The sequence below is a fragment of the Serinus canaria genome, chromosome 7, assembly GCF_022539315.1.
Source record: "Serinus canaria isolate serCan28SL12 chromosome 7, serCan2020, whole genome shotgun sequence".
NCBI lineage: Eukaryota > Metazoa > Chordata > Aves > Passeriformes > Fringillidae > Serinus > Serinus canaria.
In genome coordinates, this window is record NC_066321.1 from 16,363,041 (window position 1) to 16,384,588 (window position 21,548).

Consider the following 21,548-nt stretch of genomic DNA (forward strand, 5'->3'; position numbering starts at 1 on the left):
AGACATGAAAACAATGCTGAGTCTTGTCCCAGATGGTGGCAGGTGGTGACCTCTTCAGTAATAGACATATTCCTAATTTCAGAAAATTCAGTGCATTCCTGAAAGTTTTCTTGTTGGGATTTCACAAGTTTTCTTGCTTGTTTTTAGCACTGCTGTAACTGCAGCATTAGGCATGTGCTAATGAAATAATAGTTTTGAGTATTAGCAACTTCCTGCCACCTGGCCATTCATTCAATTAATGGACTGTCTAGCAAAATTACAGTTTGATGAAATACAAGCAGTATTATTAAAGGAGTCTGTGTGGCCTGTTTATAGCATGAGTTGTAGTTTTGGAGACAAAGGATGGGGCTTTTTGCTTACCTTCCTCCCCAGCCCCATTATGTAGGATAGAAAAACTAGTCCACTACATTCAAAGAAATGTACAAGACTGTTCATAGGCAGTCAAAATGGTTTACAGAGTATCTGTTGTATGGAATAAACAATGTTATTGTTTTCCATCTAAAATCTACATTTTTTAAATCCTGTTTTTATATTATTTGTTAGAAAATATATGGGGGAAGATTAATTTTTCCTATAGGTAAACTGACAAGTATTTTGAAGAATACTAAAATTTTAATTTGAGCCCAATGTATTCTACATCTGTAAATGAAGAATCCTAACTTAAAAGTTACCCTTTACAACTTCCACTGCTGAAAGAGTTATTGAAACTCAGGGGTTATTTCCTATAACACCTTTTCTGATCAGTACAGTCCCAAAAAGATGGACTTGCCAAAGGTTTTTACTCAGACGACCACAACTACTGTTATCTTTAAAAATCAGAGCTGCTTTTTATATGCCAAATAGGAGACCCCTAATCAAAACAGAATAAGATTAATGCTAATTGAATTATATTTGCAGACAGAAAACTACATGCAGCAAATACGTGAACAGCAGGAAAAGATAGAGCTTCAAAACAGCATTATTGCAAAACTGAAATCACAGTTGGCTGCTCTGAATGCTAATAGAGGTATGTACTCCAGTTTGCACATGATTGCTTTTTATGCTGTGTTGCACTGATGAATAGTTCTGACTTTGTTGCTTCAGTTTTTACAATATACATATTTCAAATGAGTATCATACTTTCCTGTGAATGTGAGAGTTAACACAAATGTGCCGTTTCAAGATCTATTTATAAAATTCAACACTTCTGGGGTCTCTCTTTATCCACTTCAAGAAATGGTGAGATTTTCTATAGAGGTAGAATCTGCTTACACTGAAGCCAATAAAAGTTAAGAAAAAATGGGTTCAAATAATTTGCTACATTTTTTTGTTACATAATTATTTTTACACCTATCTGTTAAAAAGTTTATCTCAGGTTGTTCTAGATGTGAGTGCTATGATTATATGTCTGTTATGTTAGATGAATCTTGTGATGCTAATCTTACTGCATAACCAGAACTTTATAAGCAGGTAATTCTCTTTCAGATCAAATAGTCATTGATGGATAATTTTTTACTGTTTGACTGTATTACACAAATAAGAGAAAAGAGTCAAAGTAACCATGTGTTAATCTGCCATGCTCATTAAATATTTATTCACACTAGCCTAACACTCCTGGTTTTCATAAATACTAGCAAAGTGGCTGACTTTTATTTCTAAGAGTACATGTACATTTCTTTATTGCCAATTTAGTCTTGCATTGTCTCTAACCACAGAATTTAGTATCTCTTGCTTGTTTAATATGAAGGCTTGCTCAAAGAACATAAAGAAGTTAATATAAGTCTAGCTTCTTTTAATTTTGCTTTTTCTTAGAAGCTGACTGTGAAAAATGCAGCAATAGTCAGTGGCTTTTTTTTTTTTTTTAAGGCAGTGCGCATCCTTACATTCTGATGCATGAAGACATTGAAACATCCAACCTACCTTTCAGGCAGCTCTCTGAAAAACTGAACCTAGCAAAGCAAAGAGAAAAACTCCTAAAGGTATGTCACCTGCAGTAAATTCACTTTTGTGCTGTGAGAACCTAAAAGATAAGTGAGATATTTACGGGTGCTTTTGAACAGAACAAGAAATACCATCTCGCGCATTAATCCTGATCCTGGCAAAAAGAAGACAAGACACCTCACATGAAGTGCATGAGTGTTGTTCCACTGCAACTGCTTAGGTGAACTAAGCATTATCTTTGGTCCTTCCCAGTGAAATCTCTGTTTGGCCATCAAGCTCTCTAGAACAGTTTTGATCATAAAGCAGGAACTTAGTTGATTATTTGTTTCTTAACTTGCCAAAACCCATAAAAGGGCTTTTTCTTTTTTATGAAAGCATTTCACATTGCAAACGGTCTCTGTATTTTTGCAAGAAATGGAGAATCTGTACTGGAAAAATTGTGGAGTAGGAAGTGAATGATCCATTGCTTTGGAGATGCTGTTTGTTTGGGTTTTTAAAATAGCCAGTGTTAAAATGATGTCTCTTCTGCCTCTCCTCATTGAAGTAACATTAAGATTTTCACTACAGCCTGTTGAGTGTAACAGGAATGAGAATAAAGTAATAGCCCAGAATAGCTGGAAAATGTCTTGAATGGATTTTACATATTGAGAAAAGACAGTGACAGAGATGCACAAAGTTTCATTGTTCTTATTGTAAATCATCTCACTATGGTTTTTGAGAGCTGTCTTGTAACATAAAGTCTCTTATTTTTGAATGTGAATCTCCATAGCTCCATATCAGAGACTTTGTAAGGGTCATAAAAAGACCTTTGTGAGAAATGAGGCATTAGAATTAAATGAGTCAATTTCAGGATTTCTTTCCTAAGCTACAAACAAATTAACTGTGATAAATTCACAGAAACACATTTTTTTAATCAGAAATGCAATTCCATTAGATCCAAAAGTAATTTCCTTTAATTACTGGTGTTTGCTTAGTTATCCTGAAGGAATCTTATATGAGACTAAGCCTTTGAAAACATTTTAAACATACTGTCAGCAAATATTTCTATACACTCCTTTTCTGTTTAAAAGAAAGTCTTTATATAATTTTTCTACACCAGAATCTGTAATTACAAGATGTCATTTCTTTCCTAATCTTTGCACTTGGATTAAAATACAGCTGAAGGGTTAATTCTTTGATGGAACATCTTTGCATATTTTTGCAGTTTGCTGTCTTGAGCTGGATAAAATTTATATCTTTGGTTGCACATGAAGATCTGACCAAGTCTAGTATTTCATAGTCTTCTTTCTGAATGCTTACTAAAGAACAATAGTTTTAAGCAACTTAGTCATATAATGAGTTAGAATGAAAGAAAGCTGTGTTACCTGCTCATCTTATGGGGAAACACTGAAATAATGTGATCTCTACAGGACATGATAGGCAATGCATGAGAAGCTGGAATCATCATTTCTGGAGCTATTTTCCTAATGGAATGTAGGTTATTTTCTTTATCTGCATATTTGTTTTGTGTAGCCCATTGCTGCAGTTACCTCTCACAACAGGTACTTCATCTGGATTTTACTTCTTCTTTTCCATGAGCAGAAATATTTCTGAAATGCCTCCATGCAGAATGAACTATATAAGTCTGTCTGCATGGTGGTGCATTTAAACCCAGGCACATTGCTATTCAAATAAGGTCTTTTTAGAGGGGATGTGCAGAGATTTAAACCCATGCAAAGTTGGGTTGACCCAGCCTATTCTCTGTTCCTGTTACTGGACAAAGAGCATGGAGCTTGAGAAAGTATGTTTGCCTGGACAAAGGCTGCCTTCTGCAGAGGCACCATATTTGCACCATCCTTCCAATGCAGGGAGGACCCTAATGTTTGGTATTGTGTCTAGTAAACTTGCACTGATCTGGCAAGAGTGATACAAATATGTCCAGACAGAACAGCAGAGGCACACACACTTGTACTAGCTCTGGCTGTGTCTTGGCCATGCAATTCATAGCTACAAGGGAAGATATACAGCAGTGTCTCTACATAAGTTATCATCATTTTATTGAATAAAAAAAACCCACAGTAAGCCAGTGGAATTCATGCTTCAAGGGAAAATTGGACAACTCCGTGGAAGAGACATCTGTTGAGAGTTAATAAATAGATGGAAACTATTACTAAGAAGATCTGGGAATTTATTAACAGATATATCATGAATGTCTCCTGTTTTCTTGTACTTTTTTTTCTCCAGATGTCATATTTTGACATCTCTAAAACTGAAAATCCACCATCCTGTCACTGACCCAGTAGAGTTTTCTTGTACGTAATTCATTAAAGTATTGGCTTTTTCAGGTATTGAAATTTGGAAGTTTGAATACTCTATTTGAAAACCTGTATTTTTCTAATCATATTCTATCCACAGTCTGCTCTAAACCAAATAAATTATTCCTACAGCCATTGTCCTCTACTCTGTCCTTGAAATTCAGAGTCTCTCCCATGCAGAAGATGCTTGGGTTTATCGTAACGTTTTGAAACTGTCATTTGCTAAGTCCAGTGGGATTTTTCAGTGGACTGTATTCTGTCCTGCGGTAAAGTTAATAGAAATCCTGAATTGATTGTAATAGGTGCATGATTAGAACTTGAATTTTAGTGGTTTAAAATGAGGGAGGAGCTATCTTCTCTTTTTTTTCTAGTACGTGACCATACATGTGTATTTTATATGCTGTTGTCAAGGTCTGTCACCTGTGTGTCATAAAAGGCTTTGGGATTTTTTTGTTCACATTTGTCTTCACTGAAAGAAGTGAATGGGCCAGATTGGCTTGGTGGTCAGCACCCAACTATATACAACATTACCAGAATTTTTCAGCCCTCTGCTTGAGAAGACCAAAGGTGCCTGTATTGCTGCCTAGTTTTGAGACCCCCTTTATTAATTAGGAAGAACTGGGATCCAGCCACTGTCTCAGAGCCAAAGCTCTGCAGCGAACCAAAAACCTTAGAGATGAGATGATGTCAAGCTTCTACTTTTTAGTACGGCCAGAGATCAGAATCCTTGTGAACTTGATAAGACATGAAGCTAAAGTCAACTCCTGTGACAAGAAAACATGCTTATGATCCCATTTTGCTCGCTCAAGAATCTCAGTATTAAACACTGTCTGGAACTGGTTCGTCAAGAGTGTCTTGTGCCATGAAAAGGAGGAAAAAACTGTGTGTCAGGAATGAATGAGACAAATGTTATACAAAACTCTTCCTCCTTCAATAAATGTTTAGCTCTTTTCTGCAGGACATAAGCAGAGGAATGGCAGACATACAGTAGCCATCTTTATGTTCTAAATTATAGGGCTAAAATTACTTAAGTAACTAAGAGCAGCTACTGCAGCGGTCTTGTGGAGTTCCATGTTCCAGTCCATACCAGCTTCATTAGTGTCACTTTGTTTCCTATATTTAATGCAAAGAAAGCTGTACTTGATTTTTTTGCTGGCTGATAACATTGTGCAGGTAGCTGTTATTTGCTGCTGGTATGATGTATGCAGCAGGATTAGGCGCTAATATAAGAGAGAAGAAATTCTGGTATTGAAAGCCTTTTCTCCTATTGCTTCATCTGTTTAATCTATCTCTACCCAATAATAAAGAGGAGTTTGTGAGGAAATTGTTAAAAGTCACAGTTAATATTCATTGAGACCGCTTATAGTTCATCAGTTGAATTGTGTTTTTCCTTGAAACTACCTGACCATTTGTTTGTTTTAGGAAGCCACTGAAACAGGCCATTACAGCACACTTCAGGGAAAAATAAAGGAACCAGCCTTTGCTGCAGTGCAGTCTGGGGGCTGACTGGCTGCGGAGCAGCTCTGCTGGAAAAGGGCTGGAATCTTGTTAGACAGCAAGCTGAGCATGAGCCAGCAGCGTGTCCTGACAGAAAAGAAGGGCAACAGCTCCCTGTGTTGTATTAACAGGAGCACAGCTAGCACACCCAGGGAAGTGAGTATGTCCCTCTATTCAGCGTTCACTGGACTGCATCTGGAATAATACATTGGGCTTAGGGACCTCCAGTACAGGAAAAACATTGACAAACTACAGTGAGTTCAGCAGAAGCCCCCTACTGAACTAACTGGGGCCTGGAGTACATATCCCATGAGAAGGTACAACATCTGCGTATGTCCAACCTGGAGTCAGGTGGCTTCAGGAAAAGCTAATAGCATTCCAATACCTACATTCAGGTTATCAGGCCAATGGAGCCAGGCTCTTAATGGTGTTGTTGATGCCTAGAGAGGTTGCCTAAAACAGAGGCTAGACAGTGTTAAAGGAATAAAGTAGGTATTTATTAAAAAGCCTTTAAAGGATACACCTTGGGCAGTACAAGAGCCTGGCCGTGGCTCCACTCAAGATGGACCCCAACCATGAGTTTTTACACTTTTATAAGTTTTGGCCCATTTATATATTGGGGTTAATTGTCCAATTACAGCTTCAGATTATGAAGTCCCATCCTCCCAGATTGCTTTCCTCAATTTGCTGTTGTTTACACTTTTTGGGCCTGAAGCTACAACAGTGTCCTTGGTTCTCAGGCTGGAAAAGGATTGTTTTGTCTAACAAAACTGTGAAGAGAACTTGCTAACACTTTATATGAAGTTCAGAGTTACATACTGATACAGTGAAGAATGTGGAAAATATGAAAGTTAAAACTTAAGGTATCTGTGCATGGCAGGAGGATAAGAGACAATGGGCAGATGAAACAGGAAAGGTTCAGACTGAACATAGGGGAAAACATTTCACCATGAGGACAGCAGGCATGGGAAAAGTGCAGACGTCATCCTTGGGAAATTCAAGGTTAAATTGAGTAACCTGATCAGACATTGTAACTGACCCTGATTTGATTAGAAGCTAGAGAATCCTGGAAGTTCCTTCCAATTCCAATTATCCTCTGATCCTATAAAGTCTCTGCAAAAGAAAAGATACTGATCTGTTCATAATATATACATGACCACTTTGCTGACAGCTAATACCAGCATGCTTAAAAGACCTGTGTGACAAATTTATAAAATTTATAGTTTATGAAGTTTATCAAGCATTAGCTTTGTAATCCTTGGCCAGTTTAGAAGGGTTACGACATCATTGCAAACTGCCAGGCAAAGTATTGGAAAGTGTTAAGGTCAAGCTATGAAGGGTTGTTAGCTATTGAAAGATCCCAAAAGGTGTAATTGTTTCTCCACTGTTTTTCCTGGTATCCTGATGGTGCATAGGAATGATGATTTCCATCAGCATGTACTGATATGCCTTCACTGTAACATGTTGCATGTGGCTTTTTCCCTGCTTGCTTAAATCTTGTCCTTACTTTAGGAGAAAGCGGGGAGAAGTACTGGCCATTACTGCAGAGTCTCCAGTTATCTGAGGGCCTTTGAAAACCCACATGTGAATTGGAGCTGTAATAGTCTCAGAGAGCTAAATTATGCTATATCACAGGCTCAGTGAGTTATTTTACTGTCCTTAAGATACAATTGTTCGTCAAGGGCAAGTGCTATCTTTGATGAAAGCTTTTTCCTAGTTTGGATTTCCAGCAAATAATGATGAAGAAAAACATAGGAGAAGGTGTATCCCCTTACCTTATATTTAAATGGCAAATTGAATTTGATCTGTCGGAAATGCAAAGCATAGTAGAGTTGGGATTAAGGAGTTTTGCTGGGATTAAAACATGCCATTTTTAGACAATGTTTTGAAGAGCAGAAGAGGCTTAATCTGGATCTTTAAGATGCCACCCAAGTCTGGAGTTGCATTGAAGCTCTTACTGTCGATTTGCTCTTGAAAGTTGCAATTGAGACTATAAACCAAGGCCTTCAAAGCTATTTTTCTGCAGGTTTTTCTTTTTTATCCTAGTATAACTAGGTATACTATAGTTAGTATAACTTTTTGAGGCTGAACAGTTGTGTCAGCTGCATGTACACACATCCATGCTTAGCCAGCTGGTGTCTTGGTAAACCAGCTCTGGACCTATCCCTTTGACTGTCTTTATGTAGCAGGGTAACCCCTACCCACCTGATCTCCAAATGCACAACCTCACCCTATGTAAGTTCCATTTAAAAATAAAACAAAAGATCTTGAAAAAGCACTTGGTTGCTCCTTTCCTCTTCATCTTACCCTATCTGTCTACAGACTATATTCACATACATTCTTCTTTAAGAGTTAACCCTTTGGGCTTACTTCTCTTGCAGAGACAATCATGGGGCTTGGGGACACTTTCTGTGACACTTGATACAGTTCCCTAGATTTCATAAACTAACAACCATAAGGTTTTCATAGTAGCAGTTTTTAACTGTTGGTTGTTTCTTGAAAATTTTTGAAACTACTATCTTTGAGCATATTTTTAAAAATTGTTTGTTATTTTCTTCTTTATTCCACAAAAATCCCACAGTTAAAAGTTCCATGAATTACTTGATGGATCATCAAAGTGAGAGCAGCCAGGGCTTTTTATTCCACAAATCTTTATAGGACTAAAATATTTGCAATACAATCCTGTTTATACATAAAGATTGGAGGATGAGAGGCTGGAGAGCAGCCCTGCAGAAAGACACCTGCAGTTTGGGTTGGTGGCAAGTTGATAGGAGTCCACAGTGTGTCTTGGCAGCCAAAAGGGCCAGCTGTGTCCTGGGGGGCATCAGGCACAGCATCGCCAGCCAGCCAAGGGCTGGGATTGTCCCACTCTGCTCTGCAATGCTGTAGCCCCACCTCCAGCACCGTGTGCAGTTTTGGGTGCCACAAAAAAAATCAGACTATGGGAGTGTGTCCAGAGGAGGGTGACCAAGATGGTGAAAAGTTTTGAAGACAGGAATTAGGAGGAGCAGCTGAAGTCGCTTGTTTGTTGAGCCTGGAAAAGAGAAGGCTCAGGGGTGTCCTCATCACAGTTGACTCCCTCAGGGGCGGCGGTGGATGGGGAGGTGCTGCTCTCCTCTCCTCTCCTCTCTCTGCTGAGCAGCGACAGAACATGAGGACACGGAATGAAGTCACATCAGGGGAAGATCAGGTTGGACATTAGGAAAGGGTCCTTCAATGAGACTGCTCTTGGTCACTGGAACAGGCTCTCAAGGGATGCTGACATGGCACTGAGCCTCTCTGGACAATGCTCTAAGTTCTGTGGTTTACGTTTAGGTAGTCCTGCGAGGAGCAGGGAGTTGGACTCAATGATCCTTATGGGTCCCTCCCAGTTGGAGATATTCTAGGATTCTGTGATTGTGTGATTGTGTTCTTGGGTTTGCTCAATTTGCAGAATTATCAACATGTTCAAAATGGTATAAGATTGAAATGAATTAAATACTATTTTATGTATCATATATGAAAAATATACATAAAATGTTAATGTAAATTATATAGTAAGTGAACCAAGAAAGTGTCTTTATTTTGTATAAACACTAATATGACTTTCAGAAATTCAGAAGATACAGTTGTTTTGAGTAATCACCTATGATGAGTTACAGCTATGTGTAGCAGTAGATCTTTACTATGAATTGAAAATTATAAATGCAATAAACAAGACTGACCCTAACTTATGATGCAAAACCTACATTTAGCTTATTATAGACTGCTGAATAGTGATATTCCACAAGCCTCAAATTAATTGTACTGGTGTTTCTAAAATTATTTTTTAGGAACAGTTAGACAGTGAGAGCATGAAATTGAAGCAACTTGAGGACAAAAGCAATCAAAAGGAAAGGAAGCTTTTATCTATTATTTCCAATCAAGATGATAAAATAAGAAATCTGGAAAGCAAATTGCAAGAATTAAATGAAGCACAAAAGGGTATACAGACGCCAACATATAAAAGGGAGGTAAGATAAGAAACCAAGTAGAGATAAAATCAAAAGGACAAACATTTATAAACTATTACTTCTTTCAAACATGAAAAGTTTGGAATTCATACTAATTATTCTGATAAATTTATTTAAATGTCATCATTCTATAATTACTAGGAAATTGTCAAATTATACAAAGCACATAGGGAACACCATTAAATACTTATTTGTTAGTTGGTGTGTTAATTTTTTTATGGTATGTATTGAAAATTTTCATATTTGTCAAAACTCCAGATTAGCGTTTCTGGTTTATAATGTTCAGTTGGAAGTTTTCACCAAACATAGTTGATTTTTTCATTTTATTGCTTGCCTATTCTTGTTACACAATAGCATCCAGGGTGCTATTCTGTCTTTGTGGGATAGCTAGAATGCAGTCATTGATGCGAATCTAACCATCTACAAATAATAGCTACCTAATTTAAAGTGAACACAGGTAAGCATAAGAGCACAGCAACACAGAACTTGTTGCTATTAGACCTCATAAGCATTGCTTAGTTTACTGTGGCAATGACTTATATCCTGTGTTGCTGGGTGTAAAGCAGCTCAAATGCATCTGCAGGAGCTGCAGCTGCACTTCAGCCTTACAGGTAAGACCCGCCTGTGGTTACAGGCAATGGATCAGCTTATACAGATTTCTGAGCTTACACATCTTTGAAATCAGCTGATTTGGCAGGCATGCTCAAGTTCGTGTCTGACTTGGAGCACATATGAACTACTCAGGCCATCTGGTAATGTAGCTCTAGTGGAACTGCAGCTTAGTGACTGGTTATTATGAAAACTTCCCTCAATGCCTGGCAGATGTAAAACTATGTAATACTGGAGTGAACCACACGGTGGTAGTCAAAGTTAATAACTTATTTTAAAAACTGCTATAACTCCTGACATATTAGCTTCCAATGTGTTCATTGAAATTTTCAGTGAATAAATTGATTTTTAAGAGGTAAAATAGCTGGATAACAAGCTTATACAAAAGACAGAATCTTACCTTATACATGACTGAAAACTAATTACAATCAAGCAATATTCTTAGAACTAGTTCCGTTTCAAGGGAGTATGAGCAGAGAAATGCCACACTGAGTTAATAAGTTAACCTAAAAGGAACTAGGAATTTCACACATACTGCTTTTGTCATTTTGACAATGCTTTGAGAGCTTTCAACAAGACTAGGTGAAGGACCCCATGACATTTTTATTCATATCAAGGTGAAGCGCAAAATTAATATGCTAACGTGCTCAATATTTTCATCTTTTACTTCAAGGTGAAAAGTAAGAAAGTTGTTCCAGATAAGCCTGAATTATCTCTCGAGATCTCTTGTATTTCACCTGAAAGGTAAATACTTCTGCAGCATTTTTCAAATTTGCTTTTGGCTTTTCTGCAATGACATAAGGCCAGCTATTGCCCTCTTTTCTACACAGTACATTAAGAACTGGCTGGGCAGGGAGTCGGGAGGGGGCAGCATTAAAGGTCAAAGAGCTAATGCAGGAAGATAATGGAGTCAACAGCTATGTGGAATCATAGCTGGGGCTTTCCAAGTATGGAGGGCTAAGCCAGGAGGGAGGGAGATATCCACTCGGTTCAGCAGGAGGTTAAACTCCGGGAAACAGTGGTGGATGTTAATGCTGGGGTTTGGATAAGCATTCACTGCCTTGCGTTAACTCTTCTGAGCAGGAATGTACAGCCATTATGGATTAACTGATGGCAGCACAGCACAGGAGCCTGCTGTGCTGCCAGGAAGCACTCTGATAGGCAGCATGAAGAAATAATTCTTGGCCTGATCCATCCCAAATGAGATAGTTTGAAACCAAGTTAGTCTGTAAGCTGAAGGCAGCAAGCCCCTGCTATGACCAAGGCAGCAAAAGCAGTAGATTTCCTCTTCTGCCAGTGATTTCAGAAAAATACTGAACTAAGTCTTAGGTTTGTATTTTTCATAGGATAGCCAGTAATGCCGCTTTTTAACAACTTTGCTGGGGTCAAATAGAAGATTCTCTAAGGTGAGGTTATGGGAGTATTAAGGGAAAGTATCAATTTCTTGCTTTCTTCTTATTCTCTTGCCTAGGCATCTGCTTTTGACCACTCCCATACATAGGCTAGGTGAACCACATGGATATTTAGTCTGGCTCACTACTCTTTTGTGATAAGAAAGAGAGGAAATAAGACTGTAATGTGAGAAAGACCTGTCTTTTTGATTTATATCTAAAAATTGAAAAACCTTTACCTGTCTTCTGTCCCTCTGCTCTCAAATAGCTTCCTTACTTTACTGTTTTCTTGGAAAGAGGTATGTGACTGGTAAGATTGCTGGTAATCTTACACTATAAGATTATAGTATCACAAATGTCTAGCAAATTAAGACTGCTTCATCTAATCATAGCTATATTTTAAAGTTCTGAATAGAAGCTTTAATTTTTTTATTTTGTATTTATCAAAACATCTGGAAAATCATCAGAATGTGTTAACAGTAATAATTTTAACTACTTTTGTAGATCTTTATTTCAAATGAGATACAAATAGACTTTTGTGTCTTCAGAAAGAGAAACACAACAGAAGTAGGCACACAGATTGCTGTATGAATCACTTATAAAAGAGAAAGCAATCCACTGGATTAAAGAAAAATCCCTTTTGAGATCTTTTGATGAAAAGATTCAAAAGAGAACACAAATCGAACTTTTTCATCTTTGAAGTTCATTTTATAAAATCCATTATATTGTGCTTAAAAATATAAATTACTCAGCAAGTTTATCAAAATTTCACAGTGGAATTTTATGGATGCATCAGTAACTAAATAACAGTGCCTTTGCAGAAATAAACTCACACCAGCATGAACTATTTTTACCATTCTCAGTGCAGATAACTAAATATCATATTCCCATATGATACTCTGGAAAAGATATAATACAATAAATGTCTCAGAATAAGAAGAAAAGTCATATCATATTGTATGAAACGAGAGGGAATGAGTTCACAAACTCCTCCTCAAAATTCCAGGTAGACCGAGAAGGAAAGAGCGATAACAAATGCTTGTGTGTTCCTTCTTCTGCAGTCTGAAGTGCACTGGCAATGACACCAAACAATGTTCATAGTGGCAGCATCTTATTTTCCCTAGAACTGAGGTGGAAATAGTACCCTTGGGAAAGATAAACTCTTCTACAAAATACCTGAAATAACTGAAAGGCTGGATTTTTGGGGGTAGTCCTTGTAGGGTCAGTTCCTATGTTCAAATATATATGTGTATGATATGACTAAACAACTCTTTGACAACATTTCCTTTTTCTGCTTGCTTTTACTGAGGAGAACAAAAAATATGTATACATATGTTGAGGAACAAGATATCCAAGAAAAGTAGCTTATACGATTGTTTTTCTCTGGTTTGTATGTGTGACTAGATTAAAGGTCACAACAAGCTGAATTGGTTGACTCTTTATTTACAATTTTGATCTTCCAGAGAGAATCTGGAGACTATTTTCCAGGACATGAAAGAAGAGTGTCATCGAATATGTATGCTAGCCAGAGAACAAACAGACCAACTGAGTATATTTAAGATAAAGCCAGAACCTGAAACTGGTAATATCATACTTAAGCTCTTATTGTGATTCAACTGTTTGAAAGCTTTGCTTTATATTTGAAAATACTGCAAATTACACATACATAGAAGTACTTCCACTGTTTACCATCTGCCTTTTTCAAGTCTGTTCACATGGTGCTCAGTATTTCACCAAGAAAATGCACCGCCAGTTTTGGCATTCTATGACGAATGCTCCAAATCACATGCTCTAAAAGACAGTCATCACATCAATGGCTCTTGTAATTGTTTTGTCCCTTGGAGTGAGAGGCAGGCACTTACTACATGTGATATCCCATCATACTGTGTGAATGACAGCACTTGCTTGCTTTTAATTTAGCTGTCAGTTCAAAAGATGTCTGCTATGAATGCCTCTAGCCCCATATCTGTTAGAGGAAAACTGCAGGACTGAGGAGAGTCAGAGGACTTATTTTCTAGACTTCCTTGTGCAGACTTTTAAATACTGTTTTCTTATGTAGGAAAAGAGCTTAATCTAATGCTTCCTGAAGACATAGGGAAGGCTTGATTTTTTTTGAAACTGTGAGAGATCCCGAATGTCCAGTTCTGCTAATGCTTACCTTTAATACAATGTAAGCTACTATGGGTATTCTCTACTAACTTAATAATAGGATCAGACTCAATATATTAAGTAATTTCAATAAAATCTGCCAAATGCACACAGCTGAAGTAAAGATGCTGATTTCAGCACTTGATCTTAATTTAGGTCATCCATTACTGAAGTTTTGTTACATGAAGTGCTAACACGTATCTCATTGCTTCAAATTGCTCTGTCTGAACTCTATTGTGGTAGTCTGATTGTATGCTAATAACTTCATTATTTGGGGGTGGGAGTTTTGGAGGAAGTGTCTTTGGCAACTTACTTTACAAGAATGGTTTTGATTCCCAAAAAAGTACCTAACTCAACTGTGAAAAAAGCCATACATGATGTAAGCATTACAGATAATACAAGAAGTGCTTAAGTTAACTGTGTGTAAAGGTATATATGACCGAAGCCAAATAGATTTAATGTTTTATTTGTTACTTCCATGTTTCACTGTCAGAAGGCTGCTGTACAATCAGTTTTTTACTGAAGTTACGTTCTGACCTGGTTAGGAGCAACCATTACCCTTTTATTAATATAGTGCCAAAAATGAAGAGTGAATTCTCGAAAAAAAGGGAAAACATGGTCCCATTTCTGAATAGCTGTTCAGTTTAAATATTTAACTAATTTGGAAAACAGTGGGAGTTGGGTACCTGAATACCTTCTAAAATCGTGCTCATGGTGCCTAGCATGTTCTTGGCACTGTGTGAAGTGGTTTGGATTCCAGCTTCTATTTCTGCCAGAACACTTCAGTGAATATGCGAGTATGTGTTAAGAGTATGGGACAACATAATTTTCAATAAAATGAAAATGTTTATAGCCATAAATCAAAGAGAAATATAATTACTGGAAGGAAGTATTTCCTTTTATTTCTGTTCTGATAGTTTTTGTGTCAGAACTAATGTTTGTGAAAGAGAATAGAATTCAATCTGATTTTAAAGAGAAAATAAACAGTTAAAAAACCAGGGAAGAAAAAAAAAATACACCAACACCACATTTTTAATAACCATACTTCAATGGACTATTTAATATTTTCTTCATTCTTTCTTCACAGAAATACAGTTTTCCATGCCGATACAGTGCACAGATAAAACTGATGAACAAGCAGAAGAGCTTTTTAAGCCTCGGGTTATAAAGGATATAAATAGAGGTGCATCATGCATCACATCTATCACACCAAGAGGAGTGGGCCAAGATGAGGACAACAACTCTGTAGAATCACTTTCTAAATTTAATGTCAAGTTTCCACCTACAGACAATGACTCTGCTTTCTTGCAGAGCACTCAGGAAAAACCAACAGTTCCTTGTACTGGTATATCTGAAAACATGCTTCAAGATCATCATTTTAACCTGGAGCACAGAGACCGTGCTGTTAACCTCAGTAAATTGGAACCTAACTCATTTGAAGCTCATGGCATTGATCTCATGACCTCAGCTTTACAAAGTTTAACTGCTGTTGACAAAACAAACCCCTCAGATCATGCAAAGATGCCCATAGAAAATATCTGTGACAAACCATGTTTAAAAACAACAGACAGTGGTTTCACATTTGTACCTAAGCACACAAACCAGGGTGTACCTGAAGTAATTTATTCCTTAGAAGCTGCTGGAACAACCATCAGAGGTCCTCATCAGGTATCTTTCTATAAATATTCTACATTTCAAAATATGATAATGATTCAGACACGCATTTTGCAAAGAGGTTTGAGACTGGATTAATATATTCTCTAAGAAAGATGATCAGTCTTTTTTTAAGACAATATCTCTAGTAATTTCTTCTTCCTAATACTGCAGAATGTGTTCAAGATGCTTTTCCAGTGAAACATCAGGAATATAAGCAGACAAGCACTGGATGTTTTTACTAATTTCAGTTCATCTAGATATTAATTGCTTCTATATCTATTTCAAAGCTGTCATTAATCCTAAATTGCCCCCTAGATTGCTTTGTTTCTACCCTTGATCTCAGCTGTATAGGGCACACATTTGTTTTAATTGTTTTTCATGGACAGCAGAGAATTGGAAAAATGAACCAATTAAAAAGCAAAATAGATAAATACTTCCACTATAAAAAAATAGCTACTTTTTGTCTCAGTCTGAGGTATCAACAACATCCTATTCCTCTGCTCTAAGAAGCTTAAATTTTTGTCATTGTAGAAAAAAAAATATTTTTTTAATTAAGGAAAGTTTGCTAAAATACTTTATTTTAGGTTTCTGTATGTAATTTGGGCTTAAATTTCAGTTATAGCCTGAAGTCCATGGGAGCTTCTGAAAACAAGGCCCAGTAGTTGTATTGGCATGTTCTGACACTCATGTCTCTGAATACTTTGCTTCTTTTGTGTAACATCCTGTCTCAGATGAAACCTTGCAAAATTATGGAGCTTTATAGACTGAATTTGTGTTTGTTTGTTTGTTTATTTCTGTGGGTTTTCTGGTACCTTGTGAAAGGACAAGAATAAGCAAATAATGATAATTTGGAATTCACCTAATTTTACCATTTACATGGATGAAGTTTATGTTCTTTCCTAATGACAAGGTACATGCAGCAGAAGAGCTTTACCTCTCCATTTGGTCACTGCATGACCTACAAAACCAGCATTTAGAAAGTGTTGTAGGCCATTATAGCTTTAATGTTTTCTTCTCCTAAAATTTACCCAGTCTAGTTTAATTTTGTATTGCAAACCACTTTTTAAGTGAAAATTTTAAAGCATTGAAAGATTGTTGCTATAAGCTTGATTTTTTTTGAAAAGCTATTTTAAATATCTATTTGTAATGCAGGAGATCTCAATTCTTTACCAACTTATTAATTATGGGTTTCATTGTATTTTTCATTGGGTCCCCGGATAAAGTTGTGACTGAGTTAAACAAATTACCACATTTATTTTTAATACTGCTAGTAAAATTCCTGTGGAAGTGCAAAGAATTCACTCCATTGCTTTTTACTATCCTCCTTTTTTGTATTCCCTCTCCAGCCTATTCTTTTACTAGTTAGTCTGTGTATTCATTTTTCAATAGATGGCACCCTGCATTGTACATTACAGCAAGTGAAACAGCTGGTATGTGGTTATAAATTGATAGGGGAGTCTGCAGCTTAAAAAGTACAGAACAGTGGTTGAATAGCAGTAAGCCTTTGACCACTGGTATTTCTGCAAAATAAAGAAATTCTTTGGAGCCAGCATTTAAAACGTGAATGATCTGTTTTGTGGAGAAAAATGTACTAATGCTAGCACTCAGAGAAAAAGACAGCTAATGGTGAACTGTTAAGTATTTGAAAGTCATATCTACAATAGCACCGCATTGATTAAAATGCTATTTCTTATTCAGAAGTTTGTTTAAAACAAGCCAGTATTACTTTAGAATCCATTAAATGTACATCTGTGTATATCAGTATATTTAAATACCCATCACCTTTATTCAGCTGCTTTCAGGTTTTAAGTATTTTTCCCAATTACTTGGACTTAGCTCTAGAGGTTTTTTCTGACTGTAAATTTTGCTTAAGATTTGGTCACAGATAATATACATGTAGATTAAAACAGTAATTTTTTAAAGTCACTTGTATACATGCCCTTTTCACTGTGTTAACCTTAGCAAAATTTATGTATAAACTTGTTCTTAGTATTTTTACCACCTTTCTAGGGGGTGCTTATGCTGCTTACAGCTTCTATCATCCCTTCCAAAAAATGAAGGAAAAGCCATTAAGGAGAGAATTATATACTTTTTTTTTTTTTTTCCTAGTGTAGATAAAACTTTCAAGTATTTACTACATATGTTAACTTATAAAATGGAAAACCCCATAAATGCAATAGATTTGGCAACAGCAAGTTCTTGGAACTGCTCTCAGTTGGTGTAATAAATTTAGCTCTTTCCTTCTATGTGGATACTAAATCTAAAAACTCAGTACTGTTTTCTGAGAATGTAACTTAAAAAAAAAAAACGTGACTGAAAAGAGCAGTAGATTAAAATAAACATGGATATTAGTGAACCTAGGATTTTTCAGACTACATTTAGCTGAGACTTTCATATAGATGCACATGTTTATTGGTATTTGCAGTTTGAGGGAGAAGTTTCCACCAAAAATACTTCTAAGTATGTTCATGATTTTAAAAGCAATTCAGTAGTTTATTAATCTCACTATTAATCTTTTTGAAATGGAATGTCTGCTTAAATAGATCCCTGTTCTGACAAGGATATTAAGCACAAGCTTAGCACTCAAGAAATGGAAGTGAAGTGCCTGCGTGTGTGGGTTGCTGGATGGGTACCTCCCCTTGTCATCTTGTTCCAAGATGACAAATAGTTTTTACAATACTATTTTATCTTTTTTTCAAACAGTGCTTTACATCATATCAGAAACAAATAATTCTAAACACATTTATGTCGTGTGTTTAAGTGTGTTAACTTGTTTAAGTGTGTCAGTGTCTAGATAGATTTAATATGCAATTTACACCAGCAACATACAATAAGTAGACTCTTTGAGCTGAAAAAAGTGGTGTGATTGCACTTAATTACTAATTAGTCAATTTAATTATATGGATTGCTGACCATAATGAAAGACAGTAAGTCTGCTATTGCTATGTGATAAGCTAAACACTGTTTAAATACAGAATGGGCAGGAAATTGACTCCCAAGAAGTTCAGGGTGGTTTAAACAGAAGGTTTAACCGCTGTGAAAGTCAGCTTAGTTGTACAGTGGGTTGCTGTGAGAGAAATAAACAATAGATTCTAACTATTTGGCATGATGAAAATTAAAGAAGAGCTGACAATTAAAAATCTTGGGTATCAGTATAAAGAAGTTTAAAACTTCTAAAGAAATTACTTTGTATTCTTCCTTGCCTTCCTTTCCATGTAAGAGTGAAGCAAGAGGAAAAAACTGAGCAAAAAAAACCCTGTAGGGCACACTCTCTTCTAAGTTCTATCCCCACACAGAGCACATAGCAGCTTGCTGCCATTCTTTCTACTTTGTACTCACAACAGGATGCATTTCGTTTTCATTTGACTCAAAACCTGATTGTCCTGGCCATATAATGTAACTATTTGATCTTGTGTTGCTAATACTAAAGTTGTGAAACTTAAGTTTTAACTTTGAAAACTGATAGAAGACTTTTTGATTCCTAGTTGGTATGATTCTAAATAGTGTACACTTAGACTCTGGGTTTAAGTGCCTTGATGTTGAATGTTGAATAAACAGACTTGCTGGCTTGAAACTAACTAGCTCAGGGACCAAGAGCAGTGCAGGTGCTGAACCAAATACAACATAGTTTATAGAATCACCTGAATGCATGGATAGATATTCAGATGGTTCCAGTGAGTTTGACGCTGTCATGGCAGGAGGAATCCCAAACAAGATTATTTGTGACGCATTTATACTAAAAGGCAGCCAGAGCAAATAAGTACCTTAAGCCGTGACATTGTAGTTATTTTGGAAGTAAACTGAAAACAAGTTATATGTGAATAAAAATGGAAATAAAATATTAATTATATTAACTTTGTACAAGAAACATTTTATTCTAAGGTAAAAATATATTTTCTCATTTCTGCTAAATGGCTGCTGTGTGCTATGATTTTTACAGTAAAATACTGAAATGCAAAGTTAAAGAAAAGCTTTAGTATGTACCAGACTGATATTACAGACTTCTGCTCACAGCAATATTTATCATTAATATGTACCAAGGTATTTTTAAATATTTGCCAGGATAGTGTGTTTATAGAACTTCAAAAAAATGAAGTCCTATCTTGCTTTTCTTAAATGAGAACTCTCTAGTTAACATCTCTGGCCAGGCAGGTGTAAAAGAATCCTAATTTAAAGAGGCAGGTATTTTTTTCAATATAAATATAAACTACAGCATAATGTAAACCTTAGCAATAATAATTTTCTGTTTCTTTTAGCCCATTTGGCAGCCTCAAGACAATGATTTGCTGGCACAAGCATATGCAGACTCTGAACTGAATCAGTGTGGAGTATGTGAATTCTGTCGAGAAGTTTTCCCACCATCTCTAACATCTAAGGAAGATTTTCTTCGGCATCTCAATTCCCACTTTAAAGTACAGTCTTAATGTATGAGAATTCAATGGTTCACTGTTTTTGCATACATATATACATTTTTTTATTCAATAGATATGAGTTTAAGAATTAAGACTTCTTGTAACAAGAACTCATGACTGAAATTGTTTGTCAGATAAGCACATTTTTAGTTGTTTTTTGACAAGGCAGAATGAAACTAAGTCACTCAGTACTGTAATTAATATTATTGCTTGTTATGCTTAACTAATAACTTTGAGAGTGATGTCAAACACATTTTTTTCCCAATTAATCTTTGCCTGAATAGGCCTGAAGTTGTGACTATATTTATGAATGTAGACCTGCAGGATTAATGCCTTAATCTGGCTGGCAAAAATTGGAGTAATGCTAGGATTTTTTTGACAATATACAGTGATGTGATTATGTTCTCCCTGAAGTAAACAGGAAGAGAAATAGGCCCTCATTTTTCATTTATATTATATCATTTCTAAATAGTGAACCTTTTAATTCAGATTCCTGTAAAATTATCATTATAGCTGAATCCAGGTGTGCCAGAATTAGGATAGGCTTGTACACTAGTAACATAAATGAATGGTTGACTTTCCCAGATGAATTTTTTACCAAAGCGAGTAATCAAAAATAACATATAAATGACTCTTTTGCCAAAATGGAACAGTAATGATTTTATGAATATCTGTTACATGTTACAAAAAAAATTATCTTGTTCATGTACCTTTATAGCATTAATAATTACTAAAAATGCTTTCAGGGAGCAGGTTATATTAATATGAAGGATAGAAAAGGTTAAACTTTCCCTAAAACTAACAATATGAAAAATTATTTGCCTTCCCTTCTGGTTTGCTATGATGGATTGCCCAAGTCTGGTACAGACTACAAAGGAAAGGGGAAAACCTAATCATCCAAATCTCAGTGAATTTATTTTTAACCTGAATATGGTGGCTTTCTCAATGCAATTAAAATTTGTGTTTAGTTGAAACATTGAAGTCTGATAAAGTTTGCACATTTTCTGGATTTACTGATTTCTAATTTATAAATAGGGGTGTTGCCAAGTATTTTAAATTAATGATAAAGGGTGCTTGCTTTTTGCGTTTGAACAGAATATAGAGTTTAGCCCTGATATTGATAATTAGCATTAATATTTTCATAGCAGCAAAGCACAACACCTTTTCTTTTTAAAGATTTGTTTGCAGGTGACAAATTTCTGGGAAAATTAACACCTGCGTAATTTTTAGAAATGGATTTTTCTGCAATTATTTTCTCTATTTTGAACATGTCATGTTTGTGACGGGCTGTCAACAGAGTGTACTGTAATAAACAGCGCTGTACAGTGCACGTCTGCTCCGTGACCTGGAGGAAGAGTTTGTTACTCTTCGGAGCTCTAAACCCCGCCGGTGCGCAGCGCTGAAGAGGCGATGTTCGGCCGCGGCCGCGCCGTGCGGAGTGTGAAGCACCTCCCCGGAGAGCACGGCTGGGGGTGGTGCCCGGGAGAGGCACAAGTTCCAGCCTCGGGAGGAGAGAAGGGGATTCGCACGTCTCCAGCCAGCCCGACACACGGCACCGACTCGTCCTCTCAACCGTGAAATTCGAGCTCAGAAGCTCGCGTTATTAAGGGATGCACAAACTGCGAATCA

The 21,548-nt window shown here is 36.4% G+C and overlaps 1 protein-coding gene across 3 annotated transcripts in view; it reads left to right on the forward strand.

The window, feature by feature from the left end:
- TANK (TRAF family member associated NFKB activator) overlaps nt 1-21,263 on the forward strand; it is a 28,577-nt gene extending 7,314 nt beyond the window's left edge. For 2 of the 3 annotated variants that reach the window (XM_030241796.2, XM_030241797.2), the window contains 7 exons: nt 898-1,006; nt 1,846-1,958; nt 9,524-9,703; nt 10,986-11,056; nt 13,167-13,285; nt 14,939-15,519; nt 19,764-21,263. In XM_030241796.2, coding sequence (XP_030097656.2) covers nt 898-1,006; nt 1,846-1,958; nt 9,524-9,703; nt 10,986-11,056; nt 13,167-13,285; nt 14,939-15,519; nt 19,764-19,931 — 1,341 coding nt within the window. In that variant the 3' untranslated portion in view covers nt 19,932-21,263. Of the gene's footprint in view, nt 1-897; nt 1,007-1,845; nt 1,959-9,523; nt 9,704-10,985; nt 11,057-13,166; nt 13,286-14,938; nt 15,520-19,763 lie in introns of those variants that run through there. The other variant, XM_018911461.3, reaches the window with a different exon arrangement.
- The last annotated feature ends 285 nt before the right edge of the window (nt 21,264-21,548 follow it).